The sequence below is a fragment of the Chrysemys picta genome, chromosome 9, assembly GCF_011386835.1.
Source record: "Chrysemys picta bellii isolate R12L10 chromosome 9, ASM1138683v2, whole genome shotgun sequence".
Classification (NCBI taxonomy): Eukaryota; Metazoa; Chordata; order Testudines; family Emydidae; genus Chrysemys; species Chrysemys picta.
The window spans coordinates 62871564-62893683 of NC_088799.1; the positions used below are offsets into that span (position 1 = coordinate 62871564).

Genomic DNA, 22120 nt, shown 5'->3' on the forward strand with positions numbered 1-22120 from the left:
ATAGTCCAAGGAGCATGCAGCGCAGGGGCTGAAATCAGCGCTATGGCGAGAGAATCAGGCCAGCCACAGCGACGAAGCGGGGGAGCTCTAGCTGGGCCATTCAACAAAGTTGTAAGGGGAGATGGCATATTTAAACTGTGAACATTGCACCGTGTCCCCTTATGAATGGGCTGTCATGGATTAATGCTCTATTGCCCAGGCTGGCAACTGGGAGTGAATCACACAGCCAAGCAAACAGGGAGAGATATAATTCTTCCCCCTCTGCCTTTCCCGGAGAATACAGACCGAAGTCCTGGGCCCAGATGCTGACAGGTGAGAAGGAGCATCCGGCTACAGCCGGTGATCTTTGTCATGATCACGTGTTTGTCAAGTGAAAATGAATGGATGGCTTCAACGCTAATTCGAAAAATGTCTGTCTGTCAACCTGAATCTGCATTTTTTTGGCCAAAAAAATCCATCCAAACATTTCTGCCCACGTCTCTCCATGGAGACAGGCTGGGGCCTCTGCATCGTACCGACCCAGGGCATCATGCAAGGAAAATCGTGATGAGCCAGACAGGAACCCTGCCCTGTATTAACGGAACTGGTGCACATGGCTCTCAGCGTACCCCTGCCCCCCACCAGTGGTGAGGCTAAGATGGGAGCACGTAGCTAAGGGCCCCATCAGAAGAACACGATTAAGCCCATGTCTCTTGTCACATGTCCAGCCTTCAACCCCACCCTGCACACATGTGTCTGGAAGGGAGCAGCTGTGCAAGGGCTTGTCTTCCATCTTTTCACCAGTTAGAAAACAATAAGAAAACACTGAAAGTGCTGCTTTCAGAAAAGAAGGAACACAATCCCTTTTCAAAGTGACACTAAAGTCTTGTCTAAACACAAAAGTTGCACTGCTTTAATGACACTGGAATAGTAAAAGTGGCACACATCCCATAAACGCCTGTCCCAGTTATGGCGGCATAAATGTGCTTGTCCCAGTAGAGCTAATTCCCATTTAGGGAGGAGAATTACTGTACTGTTATAAAGCACCTTTATACTGGTGTAAGTAGAGTCAGAATGGGCTCTACCCTGACATTTGGTGGTGAGCCGTGGAAAAGGACTTCAGGGGCTGATCTCGTTTGCATGGCACACCCACCCTGCCTAACATGAGGGACTGCCTGCCCAAATGGTCACTTTGGATGTTGTGGGATCCCCAGTTTCTCTGTTATTGGGGCAGGAAGAATAAATTGTTGTTACTCTGATTATGTGAATCAAGGACAGTGGAACTGTTTTATAACAGAGGGACTCACCATCAACTAAGTAGCACTCGCTAGACAAGAGACATGGGTTCCAAAACCCAGTGAATTGAGAGAGGCTTGGGATAGGTATTTATGCCTAGTGGTGTGGGCCCTGTTTGAGGGCCTGAAACACCAACTGCACCTCCTCCTCTGTCCACTGTGGACTATCAGAGCTAATTTTGATTCTATTAGGAGTCTAACTACAGGCTTCTGAGCTGAATTCATTTTGGACAAAGCACCAAGGCTCCCCTACTACTTGCTGAAATTGAGTGCTGTGTTAAGTGGCGGGGGGGCTGAAGATATATTGTGGAGTGGCTGGTGGAGCAGAGCAGTTTGCGGGACAGCTGGTGGAGTGGCTGGCAGAGTGGAGCAGTTTGTGGGACGGCTGCAGTGGCTCATGGGACGGCTGGTGGAGGGGAGTGGCTGGCGGAATGGCTCACGGTGAAGCCTGCAGCAGAACCCCACAGAGAGGTGGGACAGTAGGCCTTGGACCAGTCCAAACAGCTGTGGCTCTCAGGAAGTGTGAGGAAATAGAGAATGTAAGAATGGCCATACTGGGTCAGACCAATGCTCCATCTAGCCCAGTATCCCGTCTCTGTCAGTGGCCTGTGCTGGATGCTTCAGAGGAAATGCAAAGAGCAGGGCAATTATTGAGTGATCCATCCCCTGTTGTCCAGTCCCAGTTTCCGGCAGTCAGAACAAAACCACTTTCCACATTTTGTTTTCTAATTGGCTGAAGTTGGAAAACAGAGAATGGGAAAGAGTAAGTGCAGAAAAACTCAGTGTTTCAAAATTTCCCATGAGCACAGTATTGTTTCCCTATGGGAAAATGTCAAATGGGGGGAGGGGGGTGGGGTTTGTGAAAATTCCTATAGCAAAATTTCTCACTTCCGAGGTTGTTCTGATCAATAATTATGGCCCAAAGCTTTGGACTTGATCAGCTTAGCTCAAAATGTCATTAGTGGCTGGGAAATCTCACCACATTCATCCCCAAAACTGTTGTTGCAGAGAGAGATGATCTTCATAATCGCTGTTGAAAAACCATCTGAGTAGAAACACTCCTCCTGGCCGATTTCCCCAGGGCTGTGGTTCTCTGAGCATGACTTATCCCCCTTGTGCCTGGTTCAGTTTTACAGGAGGTGAATTTCATTCAGACTGCTCTGTAAATCAGTCTGGGCCATTTCCTGGCCTTGGAGTTACTGCTATGAAAGATGAGCCTGGTTTACACTGAAATTCATTCAATGCACGTGTTAGCTGGTTGGAAGGATGGACTGAGAATGACAGCTTTATGTGCCAAATGAAATATAAATCCATTGCATTCTTTGAATTGCAACCAGTCCATTGCAACAGTGTTTGCACAAATACAGTGTCCATCACATGAACAATGGGACTGGGGGAAATCCCATATTGTGAGCTCATTAACACTTTACTGTTTGTAGCAGAAAGGAGGAGGGCCAGAGGAGAGATGGGATGGATGCATTCATCTGTTTTAGAAAAAAAATCTGGAAAATTTGCAATGAAATTTTCCTACTGTTTTTGACCAACTTTAGAGCCGATCAATTTTGCTGCTTGTAAATTTGGTCTCTGTAAAGTGGTTCACTACTGCAGGAGCGCCTCCTTGTGGCCAGGCATGGTGTAGTGGCTGTCTTCCCATATGGTGCCCTCTGCTGACGATAGCTCTGTTGCTGTGGTGGTCTCTCTTCCTGCAACTTGGCTCTCGGGCCAGACCATGCTTTAGTCCACCCCTTCTGGGGTAACAGAGCCTCGAACCAAATATAGTCCAGTGACCTTACAGCAGGTCTTCTCTGGGCTCCGGGGTCCTTATGCCCCTTACCTCAGGGAGTTTCACACCACCTTCCTTGGTGGCTGGTGTGGGACCCCCGGCCCTCCCTCTACTCTGTTGCAGCCCTGGGACCCATTGTTGGCAGCCAAGGTCTACTCCCTCCAGCTCCTTGCTGCCTCCCTGGACTGCTTCCTACCTTTTCTGTCCCCCAGAGAGTGACTGCAAGCTCTGTCCCTGCAGCGCCCTTCTGCTGCAAACGTCCTGGCTGTGTAATCACCACCCATCCCCTCCCCAGCTAGTCTTTATTATCAATGAAGCCTGGTTTTCTCATTCTCTCGCAGGTGTGGCCAGGCATGTTAACTGGCCTCCCAGGCCCACCCTACTCTCTTCAAGGCCTGTCTGGGGTTCGGAGCCCATCACAGGCTCAATTTTTCAAATGACAAAATTTTGAATTTCAAAAATAATGGGATTTTTTTTTTTAGGAAAAAAAGGCATGTGGGTTTTTTTTATGGTCCCTATCAGGCATAGAACTCAGATTGCTTGAATCTGACTCACCTCCTCAACCCGTTAGCTAACACTGGACCATGCGTGAGCTCCTGTTTAATGGCTCACAGTTCAGATGGACTTAATGCCCCTCTAGCTTTCTCCTACCAGAGGGGCAGCTGAAGCGTGCCAGATACGTGGTGTCTTTGTATCTGTTACAGCCAGGTTGGGTGTTCAGAGTGCACCGGGCCATCTGAGTGGAAAAGGGGTTGTCTAAGACTCAGTGACTATTTACTGTGTTCCCACAGGCAGAACATTCAACAGCTTTCCCAGGGTAGCACCCACCCCGGAGAAAACCCTGCCTGCTACCATTACCACCATGCAATTCATCTCCCACTGCAAAGCAGCAAGGACCCTCGGCCGGGTAACATGGTACCCCCATTGGACACCAAAATCACCAAATCGTGCCATTGGGAGCATTGGGCTGCTCTGAGCCCTCCCTTTTGGGGAAAGCATGAGCCAAGGGGGACCAATGCAGCTGCTAGCAAGAAGGTCCAGGTAAGAAGCAGCAAAAGAACTTTCTCTTGGGAGAGAAAGGAAGCAATTCCTCTTTTGAAAAGCTCAATCCTCCTGGTGCACAGGGCGAGAGGTCCCAGATTTCTGATTGTTTTCATCTATTTGCAAATCAGGAGCCACTAAAGGCAGCCACCAGCCAAAGCTGGGAAATTGGAACCTGGCTTTTTATTTATTTATTTTGGAAATGCATATTTTTGATTCTAGCCTGTTCCAGCTAAGAAGAATGTCCCCTGCCTGCTGAACCTCATTATCATGGAAAAGCGTCTTCCCAAACAACAGAAGTAGCTGGCATAACTATCTCTTCCCAGAACCTGATTGTGCTTATAATTCACTCTGGCTACCACCGTGGCAGTTTCTACTGAAGTCTGGGAGGTGTAGATCAGCAAAGAGAACTCTCTGCCTGTGTATTAATCCCCTTGATATTTACATCTGGTTGTATTTTCAGCTGGCCCATATTCTTAGTCAGTAGGATAATGTACAAAAAAATAACCCTTTCACTGGTCTCAAGGTATTGGCTAATGCCAATTGGCTCTAACTAATGGGGCTAGGAAGAAGCTTCCTCCATGGGCAGGTTATTCCATCGCTGACCACTAGGAGTTTCTTGCACACTTCTAGGTTCATAAAGTTTAAGTCTAGAAGGGACAATTAGATCATCTAGTCTGATCTGCTTGTCACAGGTCATTAAATTTCAGGCAATTACTCCTCCTTCTGAAACATCTCATTCTTGTCACCATCAGAAAACAGGATGCTGAGCTAGAAGGACCATTGGTCTGATCTGTCCTGGCAATTCATATGTTTCTATGGAGGCATAGCCTAAGATCTGGTTAAGCAAGTGGATTAATTTTTGCTGGAAATTAGTAAAAATATTTAACATTTCCTGTGAACGTTTCCTGGGTTTTGGGAAAAGGCAAAAAAGCGGGGGGGGGGGGGGGATTTTTCTTTTTTGGGAAAAATGGTGGGTTTTAGGAAGTGAAAATTTTCACCTGTAACTGTATAAAAAAGAAATTCAGTTTTTCATCGGAAACCACACTGAAACTGTCCAAATGTTTTTTGCCAAAATAATATTTCAACAGAAAAAAGTTGGTCAGCTGCACATAACATGCATTTGGAGATGTCCAAACTGGATGTCCAATTCCAATTAATTTTAATCAGAATTAATTAACTTCAAGGCTTACCAGATACTGTGGAGCAATTTTGCAAATGCCACCCAAATTGCACGATCAAGGAGTCCAGTTACTTCCCAAGACAAGAATATCAGTGTTTGTGTTTGTTGCATTCGGGCCATTGTAGCGCCCCTACTGAGGAAGCAGGGAGCTGCCAGAGTGTCAGCCTGCCTGAACATGTTGCCTTACCACTATGTTCCTGAGGGTTTACACAGGAGGGGGGGTCATGGACCCTGGGGTACATGAGTTTTTTCTCCTTGTTGCAAGGGAACCCAGAGCTGGTATACATCTGGCAGAGCCTTCAGAGAGACAGCCTAGAACAAAGGTCCAGTGTTACCAGTGCAGACTGCTTGGTACTGTTATGCTGGGATGTTGGGCCAAACCTCATTGAAGCTGGTGCATGTAACCACCACTGTTCATTTCAGGGCAAGCTTCTTGCAATGGGGTGTACAGGCCCCACCCTGAAAAGGAGAGGTTAATAGGACCCAGTTGGCCCCATCCTGCTACATCTGCAGCAGTTGTTAGGTGCAAAGAGGGGAGTTAAAAAGAGACAGCACAGCTCCATTGGTGCCTGACCAGGAAGGAGAGCTCTGTCTCTCCATCCAGAAGTGCTCTGCCATGATGGAGGGGCCGCCAAGCCAAATTTCAGTGATTGGCCTAACTTGCGACCTGGCACATGCAGCACCACTCATGTTTGCCCTGGTGGCCTCTTTGTTGAAGCACTGGGCCAAACCTAAGTAGTGCTGTGATCCCATATGCCAGGTCACAACGCAACTTGGTTTGGGGGCCCTCGCAAACAGAGGTCCATGGGCAAACGGCCCTGTGTGCCCCCACCCACTTTGGGTGGCCCTCCACCTGCCAAGGGTACTCACCCTGTTTATGGTTGCAGGTGCTGCTGTCTTCCACTGCAAGAGGGGTCAGGTTAAAGGCAGGGGTCTAAGGCAACTTGCTGGTGGGCTGAGCCTCCCAGTGGATAGAATGATCAGGACCAGGGAGACAGAACAAAGGACTGGTTGTTTGAAGAGCGGCTCTGAGGAGAAGGGCAGGGTCCTGCCAAAGACATACCAGATGCTCTATTTTGAGTTCATAGTTTTCTCTTATTTCTGGACTTTAATACCCTGGAAAGGCTGGGGTTTGCAGGTGCCAAGAGCTAAAGTGCCACTGCATTGGACCCTGTGGAAGATGGCAACTGGCCATGGGGGACCCTGCGGCAGAATAAGTAGTGTCACATTGGGCCACTAGGGGGTGCTACAGAGGTGAGCCCTGTCACACTGCTTTATGGAACCAAATATTGTAACCATAGAAGCCACCACTCAAAACACAGGCTCATGGCAAAGCATGAGTATAACCTGAGTCATGTGGCTCAAGTGGTTTTCCTAGAGACTAATATAGTAAACACAGTTGTTGGGGCATTGATTGGTGAGTTGTGTCTGTGTGTGTATATGAGAGAGAGAGAGAGAGAGAGAGGGAAGCAGCAGGAATGCAGAAGGACATAGAGAAGGAGCAAAGAAACCCCAGACGTAGCCAGAGAAGCCCAGGTAGGTGATCCTAAAGAAAGAAGCTAAGAAACTTTTCAGCAGAGTGTTGGCTGAAAGAGGCTTGGGACTGTGAGCAAAGAAACGATCTCATGTTCTTTGAGTCTCCTGTGTTCAGGGAAACAGGACTTTTCACATTCTTTGTAAGTGATCCGGGTTGCATCAAAGAAATAACTGACTCCATCAATTTCTCCTAACAGAAACAACCTGCTAGACCCGGAAACTTGGCTAGCTGCTCAGGTCAAAAGGCATAGCAATATGTTTTCCTTTAGTGCAAGTGGCAGAGCGCTGTCTGCTCTACGGCCTGGGTTCAAATCGTGCTGCTCCACCAGGCAGGCAGGGTTGTGACCTGTGCATAACTGCATGCAGAATTTGGGTTTACAAATACCACGAGCGGTTGCAGGTGCGATTGTAAACGGCACATGCAAATCAGATGCACAAATGCCCATGGAATTGGCTGAAAATGTAGAGCTTGGGGGCTAAATGTCAATGATTTGCAGTAATAGCATCCCTCTCGGTGCTGGTGATTTGTTTGTTTTCAAGGCAAAATGGATAGTGTCGATTTTTCTGCTCCCTTTCCAAAGAAGTTCCCAGTGGCCGGGTGAAGAAGAACTGTCTGGTCCCTGATGACAAGGGGTTAACCTCAGCGCGGCATCACCTACCACTTCCATAGGTACTCAGGGTAAGAATTGCAACCTGGCTGTTTTGGAGACCGGAGGGGAGAGGAAGGGGTATGTGGAGTCCACTCACAGAGATCATAGGCCTAGGCCAGGGGCAGTTTTCCATCACTCCTTTTTGTTTGTTCCCTTGTATTGATTTCTGCTTAGCAACATTCTCGCGGTGGTGAAAAGCCCTTGCTGACTGCCCTTGCACTGGGTTTCTGCTGAGTTCTTTCACTAGTCTCACACGCTTCAAAGGGCCAGTGCCCCCATTGGTGTCAATCATCATAATGACACTGAAGTCAATGGAGTTGTGCCACCTAAGGAGCTGGCCCAGAGTCTAACCATACATATTGTGTCAGTGGTGTGCAGAGACGGGCCTCTATTTTTCTCCCCAAACATCCCCCTATACAGATGCTCCCTGACTTACGCAAGCGTTCCGTTCCAGAACACCTTGCGTAAGTCGGTGACGTATACCCGACAATTACGCAATAAATAAATAAATAAATAAATAATCGCGTACAGAACCCGTAAGTGCGGGTTTGCGTAAGTCGGGGTTTGCGTAATCCGGGGAGCGTCTGTATGGCTTCCTTATATCAGTGGATACAGATAAAGAATTGGCTCATGCCTCCGAATAAGTCTATACACAGGGAGAGTGTTCTTTAGCACCCAGCCATCTCCTTTACCAGCCCTTCATCATTACCCTTTACCTAGCTCCCTAGGGAGCTAGCCCCATAGATATCAACCCTCTGCTGGAGATACCGTAAATAACAGGAGTTAGCAGCAAGCTACCGTATTATCTACATAGGCGGCAAGGTTGCTCTTCCCAGCACGTGGGCTGTATACGGCATCTGTCCTGCAAAGCCCACTCTCAGCACAGGGCAAGCCAAAAATAAGTATCCCAATGATCCTCTTTTCTCACTCTTTGAGGAGAATGTGGCCGTTCATTTCAAGGTGACCCTGCTGAGCAGAGGAGCAGGCTTCACTTTTGATAGATTGCGAACCTTTGGCTCCTTCTTAGTTCTAGGGAGCTGAATTAGTGACACAATGAATGGAGCTTTAGCTGTATTCTAAACAAATAATTATTCAGCCATTGGCAGCAACTGCCCAGGGTCAGGTGTTTCTGGGGGTGGTGTGTGTGTGTGTGGGGGGGGGATGACTTTGTGTGTGCTGATGAGACAGCCAATGGGATTAGCTCTGAGAGGTGATGTTGGAGTTTTCATTAACCCAGCCTGGTTGATTATGCCAGGTAAATCAGCTCAGATAAAGCAAGTACCAACCTGAACCTGTGAGCCTTAACCCGCTTATTCCAATCCACTCCCCACCTTCTCTCAAGCCCTGGGAAAGCACAGGGACTGCAGTATCCAGGTGAGATGGAAAGAAGCTCTATTCTGGCGCATTGCTGACACTATAGGCCAAAGTGCTGACTGTCTTCTCCGGGGGCCGCACTCACACACAAAATAGGAGCGTGGCATCTTGCATGAGAGGGCACTTGGAAAGGAAGAGCAAGGACCCACTTTTGTCCCTTGTGTCCCTGGGAGGGGAAGGAACCCACTCCTACTCCCATAACACCACAGACAGATGTCATGGGGACAGGGAGAGGATAAATAGATAGGTATGGAACCCTTCTGCCAGGTATTGATGGCAGCAAAAAGAGGTGGGTAAAAAAATATTTAGGAACTCCTTTTAGAAAGTAACACAGACAATAACTCCAGCCCACAGCCAAACTAACTTTTATTTCAGTTCTGGGAAAATACAATAACTCCCCCTGGACACCCTGAGCAGGCAGTTCTTCCCCACAAACGCTACATTTTGGAATCTAGATCAGGAGCCTTTTACTGAAGAGAAAAAGAACACTAACAAAAATAAATGTGCAAAACTCAGTATTTAGCTCCATAAAAGCAAGAACCCCAAATTGACCGACTAGGAGTTATTTCTTTACATTCCGCCTCTTTGGCCTGGTCTACACTAGGCGTTTATGTCGAAGTTAGCGCCGTTACATCGAATTAACCCTGCACCCGTCCACACCGCGAAGCTATTTAGTTCGACAAAGAGGTCTCTTAAATTCGACTTCTGTACTCCTCCCCGACGAGGGGAGTAGCGCTAAATTCGACATGGCCATGTCGAATTAGGCTAGGTGTGGATGGAAATCGACGCTAATAGCTCCGGGAGCTATCCCACAGTGCACCACTCTGTTGACGCTCTGGACAGCAGTCCGAGCTCGGATGCTCTGACCAGCCCCACAGGAAAAGCCCCGGGGAAAATTTGAATTCCTTTTCCTGTCTAGCCAGTTTGAATCTCATTTCCTGTTTGGACATCGTGGCGAGCTCAGCAGCACTGGCAACGATGCAGAGCTCTCCAGCAGTGATGGCCGTGCAATCTCAGAATAGAAAGAGGGCCCCAGCATGGACTGATCGGGAAGTCTTGGATCTGATCGCTGTGTGGGGCGATGAGTCCGTGCTTTCCAAGCTGCGCTCCAAAAGACGGAATGCAAAGATCTACGAGAAGATCTCTAAAGCCATGTCAGAGAGAGGATACAGCCGGGATGCAACGCAGTGCCGCGTGAAAATCAAGGAGCTGAGACAAGGCTACCAGAAGACCAAAGAGGCAAACGGACGCTCCGGATCCCATCCCCAGACATCCCGTTTCTACGAGGCACTGCATTCCATCCTAGGTGCGGCCGCCACCACTACCCCACCACTGACCGTGGACTCTGAGGATGGGATATTGTCCACGGCCGGTTCCTCGGACATGTTAGCGGACGGGGAAGATGAGGAAGGAGATGAGGAGGACGAGGCAGTCGACAGCGCTTACAACGCTGATTTCCCCGACAGCCAGGATCTCTTCATCACCCTTACAGAGATCCCCTACCAACCGTCCCCAGCCGTTAACCCGGACACAGAATCTGGGGAAGGATCAGCCAGTAAGTGTTTTAAACATCTAAACATTTATTTTTAACAGAACAGGAATATTAAGAATAACAACAATGGGTTTCTCATGATTAGTTTGCCCTAGGCGCTTAACGTTTCAGTCCTGGGCAGTGCAGCTATTGAAAAAAAATCTAACAATGTCCGGTTTAGCATGATTGTTCTGCCCAAGCCGCTCTACTGTTTAGTCCCTGCCAGTGCAGCTACAGTAAAATGTGGTCTATATGTCCGGGGATAGAGCAGAAATCCTCGTGGGACATCTCGAGGAAGCTCTCTTGGAGGTAATTGGAAAGCCTTTGCATCAGGTTCCTGGGGAGAGCGGCCTTATTGGGTCCGCACCAGGAGACAATCAAGTACTCCAGGATCATTGCCCTGCAGAGCATGGCGGCATACGACCCTGGTCTTTGGAGGCTTTCCCGAAGCATTCTTTCTTTCTCAGTGTCTGAGATCCTCATCAGGGTGTTGTCGCTCATGGTGACCTGCTTTGAATTAGGTAGGGGAATGTTAGTGTTGGGACTGCTTGCCCGTTCCTTTACAGAACTGTAACCGCTGGTTTGCAGCCACGCGGTGGAGGCGGGAGAGGGGCAGCATACAGGGATCTTTCCCGGGGACAGCCGCGAGGGGGTGGGACAGGGGCAGAGTTCCTGCTTGCCGGATTGCTGGCAGCAGGGACTGGCATTGCTTTCAATGTGAAAGGAGGCCAGTGCTACTATTAAAGTTTTAAGCTGCCACAAGTCTACGGCTTACCATGTCTGCCCGCTACACAAATTCCGGTGTCCTGCCCCGCTTCTCAGATCTGCAGTGCAAGACCCCAGGCACTGAATGCAGAGGCCGAGAATTCGACCTTGTCCTGAGTGTGCATGTGATAGGTGCTGTGCATGGTCTTGTTCACAGAGAAAGACTATGTTCTTTGTTCACAACTACATTTATCTTTCTGAGGAATTCACTCCCTTTTTCCCATTCCCACAGCCACATCTGCGACTGTCTCACAACCTAGCCTGGCATCACACTCCCAGAGGCTAGCGCAGATTAGGCGTAGGAAGAAGAGGACACGGGAGGACATGTTCTCGGAACTTATGGGCTGCTCCCGAGCCCAGGCAGCACAGCAGACCCAGTGGCGGGAGAACTTGTCCCAAATGCACCAATCACACATGGAACGGGAGGAGAGGTGGCGGCAGGAAGACCAGCAGGCAACTCAAACGCTGCTTGGACTAATGAGGGAGCAAACGGACACGCTCCGGCGCCTTGTGGATGTTCTGCAGGAACGGAGGCAGGAGGACAGAGCCCCGCTGCAGTCTATCTGTAACCGCCCTCCCCCGCCACCAAGTCCCATACCCCCCTCACCCAAAGTCCAAAGAAGGAGGGGCGGCAGAGTCCGTGCAAACTCTCACTCCACCCCTGCAGACTGCTCTAGTAGTAGAAGGCTCTCATTCCCCAAAATTTGACAAGTCCTTTCCTTCCCGCCTCACACAAGCCCCCGTCCAAGTTTCACCTCCCAGTTTCATGTGTAGTTGCTAATAAAAAATACGTTTGTGTTAATTACTGTTTCCATCATGTTCTTTTGGAGGAGGGGGGGAGGGAGGGAAAGGGGGTTGGTAATTGGACAGGACAGTCACCTTTAGCAGGGTACATAGGCGGGGGCAGGTCCAGCAGCAGGGCACATACACAGTGCAGTCACTAGTTACCCTGGTCAGTCTGGGAGGTGGTTTTCATGTTCTGTGGTGGGCGGTGGGTTGCTCTGTGACTTTGTGGCGGGGGAGGGCAGTTACAGATCTTATGCGGCGGTCCTTATCCTGGATCACAGAGCCACGCAGCAGGGGATCTGTAACTGTCCTCCCCCTGCCACAAAGTCACATAGCCCCCCCATACACACAGTCCCGATCAGGAGGGGTGACAGGCTCCGTTGAAACAACCAGTCCACCACTGCGGAGCCTGTCAATCCTGGAGTTTAGAAGCGTCATTTGCGTCACTACACTACACCCGCTCCCCACCACAGTCTGCGTCCCAGGTTTAAAACATTCCCGCGAAAACAGTAATAAAGAAAACGGTGTTCATTAACAAAGTAGAAGTGATTTTATTTCTAAATGTGTGTTGGAAGGGAGTGAAGGGGGTATGTAACTGGAGAGGATAGTCAACATTAACTGGGTAAAGAAACGGGGGCAGGTTCAGCTTCTCTGTACACAAACTTAAAAGTCACAGGTTACCCTGCTCACTCAGGAACCTAGCTTTCAAAGCCTCCCGGATGCACAGCGCGTCCCGCTGGGCTCTTCTAATCACCCGACTGTCTGGCTGGGCGTAATCAGAAGCCAGGCTATTTGCCTCAACCTCCCACCCCGCCATAAAGGTCTCCCCCTTGCTCTCACAGAGATTGTGGAGCACACAGCAAGCTGCTATAACAATGGGGATATTGGTTTCGCTGAGATCACAGCGAGTCAGTAAGCTTCTCCATCTCCCCTTGAGACGGCCAAAAGCACACTCCACCACCATTCTGCACTTGCTCAGCCGGTAGTTGAAGAGTTCTTTTTCACTGTCCAGGGCGCCAGTATAGGGCTTCATGAGCCAGGGCATTAGCGGGTAGGCTGGGTCCCCGAGGATGACTATAGGCACCTCCACATCCCCAAGAGTTATTTTGTGGTCTGGGAAGTAAGTACCTTCCTGCAGCCGTCTAAACAGACCAGAGTTCCTGAAAACACGAGCGTCATGAACCTTGCCCGGCCATCCGACGTAGATGTTCGTAAAACGTCCCCTGTGGTCCACCAGTGCTTGCAGCACCATGGAAAAGTAGCCCTTTCTGTTAATGTACGGGCTGGCCTGGTGCTCCAGTGCCAGGATAGGGATGTGAGTTCCATCTATGGCCCCACAGCAGTTTGGGAATCCCATCGCTGCGAAGCCATCTATGATCACCTCCACGTTTCCCAGGGTCACTACCTTTGACAGCAGTACATCAATGATTGCCTTGGCTACTTGCATCACAACAACCCCCACGGTAGATTTTCCCACTCCAAAGTGGTTCGCGACTGACCGGTAGCTGTCTGGCGTTGCAAGCTTCCAGAGGGCTATGGCCACTCGCTTCTGGACAGTCAGGGCTGCTCGCATCCGGGTGTCATTGCGCTTCAGGGCAGGGGACAGCAACTCACAAAGTTCAAGGAAAGTTCCCTTACGCATGCGAAAGTTTCGCAGCCACTGGGATTCATCCCAGACCTGCAGCACTATGCGGTCCCACCAGTCCGTGCTTGTTTCCCGGGCCCAGAATCGCCATTCCACAACATCCACATGACCCATTGCCACCGTGATGTCCTCGGCGCTGGGTCCCGTGCTTTCTGACAGGTCTGTGCTACTCTCAGACTTCAGACCCTCACCACGGTGCCGTAGCCTCCTCGCCTGACTTATCTGCATCTGCCTCTGGGAAAGGTGGATGATAAGCTGCGAGGCGTTGACAACGGCCACAACTGCAGCGATGGTCGCAGCGGGCTCCATGCTCGCAGTGCTGTGGCGTCCGCGCTGTCACTGACTAGAAAAGTGCGCGAACTGATTTCCCGCCAGCGCTTTCAGGGAGGGAGGGCGGGAGTGATGGACGGATGACGACAGTTACCCAAAAGCACCCTCGACACATTTTTTTACCCAGAAGGCATTGGCGGCTCCACCCAGAATTCCAATGGGCAGCGGGGACTGCGGGAACTGTGGGATAGCTGCCCACAGTGCACCGCTTCCAATGTCGACGCTTTTCCCGTTAGTCTGGACTCACAAAGTCGAATTACTGTCCTTAGTGTGGACACACACGTTCGACTTTGCAATATCGATTCCAAAAATTCGATTTAAGTAAAATCGAACTACTCTCGTAGTGTAGACATACCCTTTGAGATGTCTCAAAGTTGTCTGAAGCCAACCTGGGGTTGTCCATCAGGTCAGACCATTCAAGCAAGTCCACCACCCTAGAACTTCACCCTGGAGGAGGTGCTGATAATGCTAACCTGGGCCGGAGACTTTGTATTCTTGTCAAACCCCTCTATGATTAGTACTCCCAGATTAATAGATACTTCCCTACTTCAAAACAGATCAATACCCTCCACTCCCTTTTTTGGTCCCATTCCCTGATTGCTCAGACATTAGTAATCACTCCTGGAAATATATTGCGCAGGGTGCAGTTTCCATATGGAAATGAGCTTCCCAAGGAGACAAGTGGCTGTTCAGATAATATCCCAGACTGGCTTGGCCGTGCATTTCTGGATGGATGAGATCTGCCCTGCTGGCTGCGGACTTGTATATTTCAGGGCTGTGAATAATTCATAACCCTACTCGGCTACCGGTGTAATTAGAAAAGTTTCTCTTTGGGACTAGCCCAGTTGTTGAATATCTGAATATGTTTTGGGTTTGTTTGTTTTTTTTAAAGTTTCGAGGCTTCTTAACTATTCATGAAAGCAGAGGGATTAATAACACTGGCCAGCACTAAGGGTGGCAGGTGCTATGCAAGCTCAGTATTTTCACTGCTACTTATTATTTACACCTAGACTCAACTCCTGGATTCAATCAGCACAATGACAGACTCTGTTCCTTTAAGTGGAATGATCCACACTTTTCATGTGTGATGAGCCTCGGGCAATGGAACTCCGTGGCAGCCTTTGAGACACTTGGGGCTGCCCATAGAGCCCACTTGGGGCTCTATGTGAGACCCTTGCAAGGTCGGTGCATCCCATAAGCTTGCTGCTCACTCCGCCTGATCCCAGGAACAGTGAATTTTACACTCTGTGATGTATTGAGGACTGCTGGAATTGCAAGCTATTACTTTGTCTGTATATGGGGGGCAGGGGGTTTCCAGGTCCTGCTTGTAGGCCTGTGGGGGTTCTGAAGCAAAGCATGCAATCTGTGTCATGATAGATGGAACCACCTTAAAGCAAGGTGGGGTGAGTTGTGCCTCACTGCCCTAGGGAGCAGCCTGTTTTCTCTCCCTCTCTTTTGGGGTTCTTGTGTGTTTTTGTACTGAATCCTAAGAAATAATGTTGCATGCCATTGCAGACTTCCAGATCATTTGTCTTGATCTAATTTGTCTGTGTGCATGCTGTGAACATAGCATTCTCCAGGCACCTGATGCATGTGTATCCAGCAGAGCAGAGAGCATTCAGCAAAGGGACATGGTGGTACCAAATCCAAAGCCCCACCAGAGGAGAGAAAGGAGCCCACGCTCAGGCTAGGAAGAGAAAGGGCTGGGGATATTTCCTGTGGTGTATTGCCTTCTGGTGGAGACTCAGTGTAACTGCAATGTGCGTGCCTGTGAACAGGGCTAATGAAAGTCATGAGGTTTCATAGCAGCTGAGAGTTCCATACGTGAGACTGAGTGTGCCTATTCCAGGGTGCCGGGGAGTTACTGTTTAACGAAAGCAGCTTTCAGAGACTTTAGACTCCATACTTCCTGGAGAACGTGTAACCCTTCCCTCTGTTCCGAGTGGGAGAGCAAGTGGGGATGGAGAAGTTGGGTTGTGATGTTGCATCAGGACATTGAGTGGCAATGATGAGATGCCCTCACACTCTGCTGCCATGAAAGGTTGATGTGGTGCAGTTATTTTGTGTCTCAGATGGCAAAGTGGCCCCCTGCCAAGAGACAGCATGATCCAGTGGGGAGGGAACTGGACTCGGACTCAGAAGATATGGCCTGTATTCTCACCTTATCCACTGAGCTGCTGTGTGTGCTGGGCACATAACTTCACTTATCTGTGCCTCTAGTTCCCCTCCTGACCATTCTCCATCTTTTTGATTTAGCCTGTAAGCTCTTTGAGGCAGGAAGTGTTTGTTCAGCACCTGGCACACTTGGAGTCCTTGGGCACAACTGCAATACAGATAATAACCTTGGCTGTGTGACACTATGGGGTTTCACCCAGCCCAGTAAGGGGTTGTGTCACTGCCTGCCCTGTAACCCTGGGTGCCTCTGTGCTGTGCAGCGTTGGCTAGGAGCCCAGATACCAGCCCCCAGCTCACAGAACAATAGCCTCACCCTGGCTTCCACCAGCCTGGCTACTCCTGGCAGGGTGACCCCAACACCTCTTCCAATCCCAAGTGTCCCCTGCAGCATCCAGTGCCTGGTACTAGACGCTCACAGAGGTAACACCACGTTCACTGCCTCCAAACAGCCAGTACACCCACCAGCTTATTAGCTCAGCCAGGGTTATTCACTCCACCTTAGTACACGGCACGGAGATGGTTTGTAATACAACTAAGAATACGGTTATTAACAAAGAACATCATTCTAGGTGATTTCAAGCGAGTGTGAAAGGGATACAAAAGGGTTACAAACAGAACAATAGTAATACACTTTCTCCTGTCTAAAGCTTAATATCAGCAAGCTGTGTCACTAACATTTGCCTAACATTGCTTCTTACTCACAGCATGTTGCCAGCATTCTCCAGCTTCTTTAGCAGGAGGAATTGTCTTTCACAGGTACAAAACTTGGTTTGTTTATTGTCTCAGGTGATGAATCCCCCAAAGTCTTTCAGTCTTGTATCCCCCAAATGTATCTTCATCTTTGAAGTCAGGGAGCCCTCCTGGGGGCTCAGCTTTCTGTGTCCCCCAAGGAGCCCATGCCAGGTTAATGTTGCAGCCTTTTGGGTTTGCAATGCAAATGACCTTCCTGAAGTCTCAATGCAAAATGAATAGCTCATTGTCCCAATCTCTGGTCACACCTGCCTTGATTTGCAATTGAGCCAAAGAGGTATTTGCCTTTTTCTCCTTTTTCATGGAAAAAAACCCCTTGTTTTTCTCCTTTGTATTTTTACAGATTCTAAACCGTAATATTGGAGAGTATCCATAATTTCACATACAGCGTGGTTACATTCATTTCATAGTGATATTAGTGGCCAGTGTGGTGGTAGTTTTCGAATGATATATTACAAGGCACCGTTTAAATAAATATCATGACAACAGTGTGCAAGGGGTCCTGAGCGTGGCAGACCTGCTGAGTTACATACCAGGGAGACCTTTGCCATCTGGCATGGGGTGCCCCTCGGGTGCCAGGCTGTTATAGGCTCAGCGCAGCTCCTGTATATTTATATAGCTGCTGTCAGTCAGCAGAACATCTGTTTGTTTCTAACTGGGATGTTTCCCAAGCACATGTGGGTAGCAAGGAGCCTTCGTATGTTTCTGATCTTGAGAGAACGTCTTCGGAATATAGGCTGTTGTCATGGGATAATGCATCTCCTGCTGACGCGCCAACGCAGAGGCAGTGCTGAGAGGTATTTTCCAAGCAGGAGACTCTCGTCCTCTGACAGAGCTTCTGTACTAATGATACTAAATGATTGATGCTTCAGATTTAATCATTTGCTTCGTTGGACAGTGCTGGAGTGTTAGTGACACATGCTGCAAACCTGCATGAGCCTGCCCCATCCTCATTGGCTAAGATGCACAACCAGTCTCTGCTCTCTAGATGGTCTGATGTTGGGCTTAGATAAATGGGACAGGGTTGCCTCTTCAGCACCCCCTTGTGGCCAGTCAGGGCATGATTTACCCAGCTGCAGGTCTCCGCTGGTAGGTTGCTGTCTCTGTGAGGTCCAAAGTAGCGGTGTTTTGGCTCTCCGGCCAAGGCATGCTTCAGTCCTACCCCTTCTGGACATATAATCAGAAAAGCCATTCTAGGAGAGCCTACATGGTGTGTTCACCAGCACTAAAACCTTAAACTGATTGCTAATGACTCGTCGGGAGTTTTTTATGTCTGGACCCATCCAGGTCTCTCATGTAAACAGCTCAATGCAAGGGCTCAAGTGTCCAATCTGAAAAGCCCTTATGTGGGAGGAATAGCCAAGAATTGCAGCCTTGTGGCCAAGCACAGTGTTGTGTCCTGCAGCATCCTGTGCATTCTTTCGAGCAAGTGTTTCCAAAAGGCACCTGAATTCAGAAGGTCTGATTGACACAGGACAGACAGGCCATTCATCCCACTCTGGTGGGCACCTCCACTCCTCGAATTAAAGGAGTCGTGTTACATGAAGGTACCAGGTTGATCTAATTAATGGCTTCTCAAACACCATTCAAGGCAAAGCTATTGTACGTTATAGCACACACTAAACTGAAAGCCCAATGGGGATCCGAGGCTATAATTTGTCCTACCAAAATGGAGTTAAAGGTGTTGAACTGTGTCTGTACTGGGGCTTGCCTGCACCTGGAGTTGTTCCTGATGAACTCCATGTGAGGACACTCTCATTCCAGAATAGAAGTGTCTTGTTCCTCTTTCTTTGAAAGTGGGTTAAGCTAAACAGGAACAAGGCTCTCTTACTCTGAAATAAGCATGTTCACACATGGAAGAACTCCATGTAGACAAGCCTGTGGTGTTAAATGGGGTTTTCTGTTCCTAATTGAGCCAATTCAGTGGACCAAAGCACTTTTGTCTAGACAAGGTCTTCACTGAGAAGAATATGTGCTTTGCCCATGGGGTTAGTGACCTTGGTGTACAAAGCGTACTGCATACATGGAGTTAGCTATCTCACTGTAAAATCCTCGTGGAGAGAAGGCATTGTAGTTTTTACCTTAATGTAGCTAGCCAAAGTCAACACGGGTAGACCTTGGCTAGCTACAGCGAGGTCAATGCAACCGTGCCTTGTCCGCACTAGCGTTTTACCTGGAAAAAGCTATCCCAGCGTAAAAACACACCTTTTTTTTGCAGTGAAGTTGAACGTGCCTAGACTCAGAGCCCAGATGTGACTGTGGCTGGCCCTATATAAACACCCAAGACAGTGGCTCAATGGGTAGCAGGAGCTATGAACTGCAGGTGAACAGATCGTATAAAACTCCAGCAGTGAGAGCGCGAGAGAGCCCTAGTACTTGGAGGCAGGCAGGAGATTGGTTATCAATTCAGATTGTGACCATAATCACGGGCCCCGGTATGTATATAGAAGGCAAATGTGTATCTGTGAAAAGGCAGGGACTTAAAAAATCGTGTCTGTGCAGTTACTACCATAACGCAGCTGCCAAAGAAAAAGTCCATTTCTCCGGCAGCCTCTTTGATTAGGAAAATTCTATAGCAGGAGCTGCTTAGAATGTAGGGGTGCTCTGTGCTGGGTGTAGTGGCCAGTTGGGGTGCCTGTACTAGGCTGGCAGGTTGGGGTGCTGGCAGGTTGGGGTGCCCTGCGCTGGGGCCTGTGGCTGGTCAGGGTGCCCTGGGCTGGGGGCAATAGGTGGTTGGGGTGCCTCGGGTTCGGGCCGGTGGCTGGGGGGAGGGGAGGTTTGTCCCAGACTGGGTCTCCCAGCAATGGGGAGGCTGTCATGGCTCAGACAGGCCCCCAGGGTTCTCTGAGTTACCCCAGAGGCTGCTGCAGCCCCTGGAATATCCCAGGATCAGGAAGGTCCAAGGTGACTTAGAGCTGCCTCATCCCCTTTTCCCTGGGGGCTCTGAGTTCTGCCTTGTGCCCCCGAGTGACACAGCATGGGTTCTGCCCCCTGACCTTTATCTCTACATCTGTCCCAAGGCTTACCACAGTCTCAGGTGCATCACGATCTCTGTGGGTCTTCCCACTCAGCTCCCTGCCGCACTGCTGAGCTGCACAGACAGACTGACTCCTTAGCTTGAGGTGGATGCTGCCAGGCCCAAGGCAGTGAACAGCTCCTCTCAGCCCCCAAGGTGTGCCTCCATCTCCCTCTTTAACCCTTCAGTCCCTGACTCAGCTGTCAGGTGCAGTCCCTCTCCTCACCCAGCTGCATTGCCACAAGTTCAAACAGATGGAAGCCTGCTCGCTCCCCTGTCACCTCCCCTCTTCACCTTATCAGACAAGGGACACAGGGCTCTGAGGGAGGCTGGCGTTGTCCAAGAGTGACCCCTCCAGCCAATTCAGACCAGCACAAGTGAGCTCCATATCTTCCCTTTGGATGGAGGATGCAGCAGAGTCTGGAGGGAGCTGGGCATGAATTGATGTAATGTCATAGGTGTATCACATCCTGATTTCTGAGCTGGACCTGAGAAGTGGTCCATCCCCAGACAATCCATCCCACATTTTGCACAGACCCCAGTGCATGTTAGGCTAGCACTCGGTGGTGCTGTGTGGATGTCCATGAAGCACAGAACAGTCCGAGAGGGTGTGTGCACCTCACGCTCAGGTCTCAGGGCTTTGAGGTGAGAAGGTCCCTGTGTCCTGAGGCATCATCAGCTTGCTCTTTCATGATGCTGGCCCTGATCCAGCAAAGCACTTGAGCACCTGTTTAACTTAAAAGCTACTAGGGGGGAAGCTGTTCTAGACTTGATTTTAACAAATAGGGAGGAACTCGTTGAGAATTTGAAAGTAGAAGGCAGCCTGGGTGAAAGTGATCATGAAATCATAGAGTTTGCAATTCTAAGGAAGGGTAGAAGGGAGAACAGCAAAATAGAGACAATGGATTTCAGGAAGGCAGATTTTGGTAAGCTCAGAGAGCTGATAGGTAAGGTCCCATGGGAATCAAGACTGAGGGGAAAAACAACTGAGGAGAGTTGGCAGTTTTTCAAAGGGACACTATTAAGGGCCCAAAAGCAAGCTATTCCGCTGGTTAGGAAAGATAGAAAATGTGGCAAAAGACCACCTTGGCTTAACCACGAGATCTTGCATGATCTAAAAAATAAAAAGGAGTCATATAAAAAATGGAAACTAGGACAGATTACAAAGGATGAATATAGGCAAACAACACAGGAATGCAGGGGCAAGATTAGAAAGGCAAAGGCACAAAATGAGCTCAAACTAGCTTCAGGAATAAAGGGAAACAAGAAGACTTTTTATCAATACATTAGAAGCAAGAGGAAGACCAAAGACAGGGTAGGCCCACTGCTTAGTGAAGAGGGAGAAACAGTAACAGGAAACTTGGAAATGGCAGAGATGCTTAATGACTTCTTTGTTTCGGTCTTCACCGAGAAGTCTGAAGGAATGCCTAACATAGTGAATGCTAATGGGAAGGGCGTAGGTTTAGCAGATAAAATAAAAAAAGAACAAGTTAAAAATCACTTAGAAAAGTTAGATGCCTGCAAGTCACCAGGGCCTGATGAAATGCATCCTAGAATACTCAAGGAGCTAATAGAGGAGGTATCTGAGCCTCTAGCTATTATCTTTGGAAAATCATGCGAGACGGGAGAGATTCCAGAAGACTGGAAAAGGGCAAATATAGTGCCCATCTATAAAAAGGGAAATAAAAACAACCCAGGAAACTACAGACCAGTTAGTTTAACTTCTGTGCCAGGGAAGATAATGGAGCAAGTAATTAAGGAAATCATCTGCAAACACTTGGAAGGTGGTAAGGTGATAGGGAACAGCCAGCATGGATTTGTGAAGAACAAATCATGTCAAACCAATCTGATAGCTTTCTTTGATAGGATAACGAGCCTTGTGGATAAGGGTGAAGCCGTGGATGTGGTATACCTAGACTTTAGTAAGGCATTTGATACGGTCTCGCATGATATTCTTATCAATAAACTAGGCAAATACAATTTAGATGGGGCTACTATAAGGTGGATGCATAACTGGCTGGATAACCATACTCAGAGAAAGGAACAGAGGGTCCTGTGGCACCTTTGAGACTAACAGAAGTATTGGGAGCATAAGCTTTAGTCGGTAAGAACCTCACTTCTTGCATCTGAAGAAGTGAGGTTCTTACCCACGAAAGCTTATGCTCCCAATACTTCTGTTAGTCTCAAAGGTGCCACAGGACCCTCTGTTGCTTTTTACAGATTCAGACTAACACGGCTACCCCTCTGATACCGTACTCAGAGAGTTGTTATTAATGGTTCC

The 22120-nt window shown here is 49.0% G+C and overlaps 1 protein-coding gene and 1 long non-coding RNA gene across 2 annotated transcripts in view; both read left to right on the plus strand.

Moving 5' to 3' along the window:
* The window catches only part of LOC122174045 (uncharacterized), a 40688-nt gene extending 35671 nt beyond the window's left edge, over positions 1 to 5017 (plus strand). Inside the window, exon 3 of the long non-coding RNA XR_006175334.2 lies at positions 3849 to 5017. This is a non-coding gene — a long non-coding RNA (uncharacterized LOC122174045). The remainder of the gene's footprint in view (positions 1 to 3848) is intronic.
* A 73-nt stretch (positions 5018 to 5090) lies between these two features.
* On the plus strand, positions 5091 to 11940 carry LOC135973384 (myb/SANT-like DNA-binding domain-containing protein 1). The gene is made up of 2 exons (XM_065556390.1): positions 5091 to 10396; positions 11370 to 11940. Exons 1-2 carry the CDS (start codon positions 9820 to 9822, stop codon positions 11843 to 11845), a joined length of 1053 nt encoding a protein of 350 aa, XP_065412462.1. The 5' UTR covers positions 5091 to 9819; the 3' UTR covers positions 11846 to 11940.
* The last annotated feature ends 10180 nt before the right edge of the window (positions 11941 to 22120 follow it).

Coding starts and splice junctions, on each gene's coding strand:
- LOC135973384 (XM_065556390.1), top strand. CDS start 9,820: ATGCAGAGCTCTCCAGCAGTGATGGCCGTGCAATCTCAGAATAGAAAG. Junction 10,397..11,369: donor ATCTGGGGAAGGATCAGCCA/GTAAGTGTTTTA, acceptor CCATTCCCACAG/CCACATCTGCGACTGTCTCA.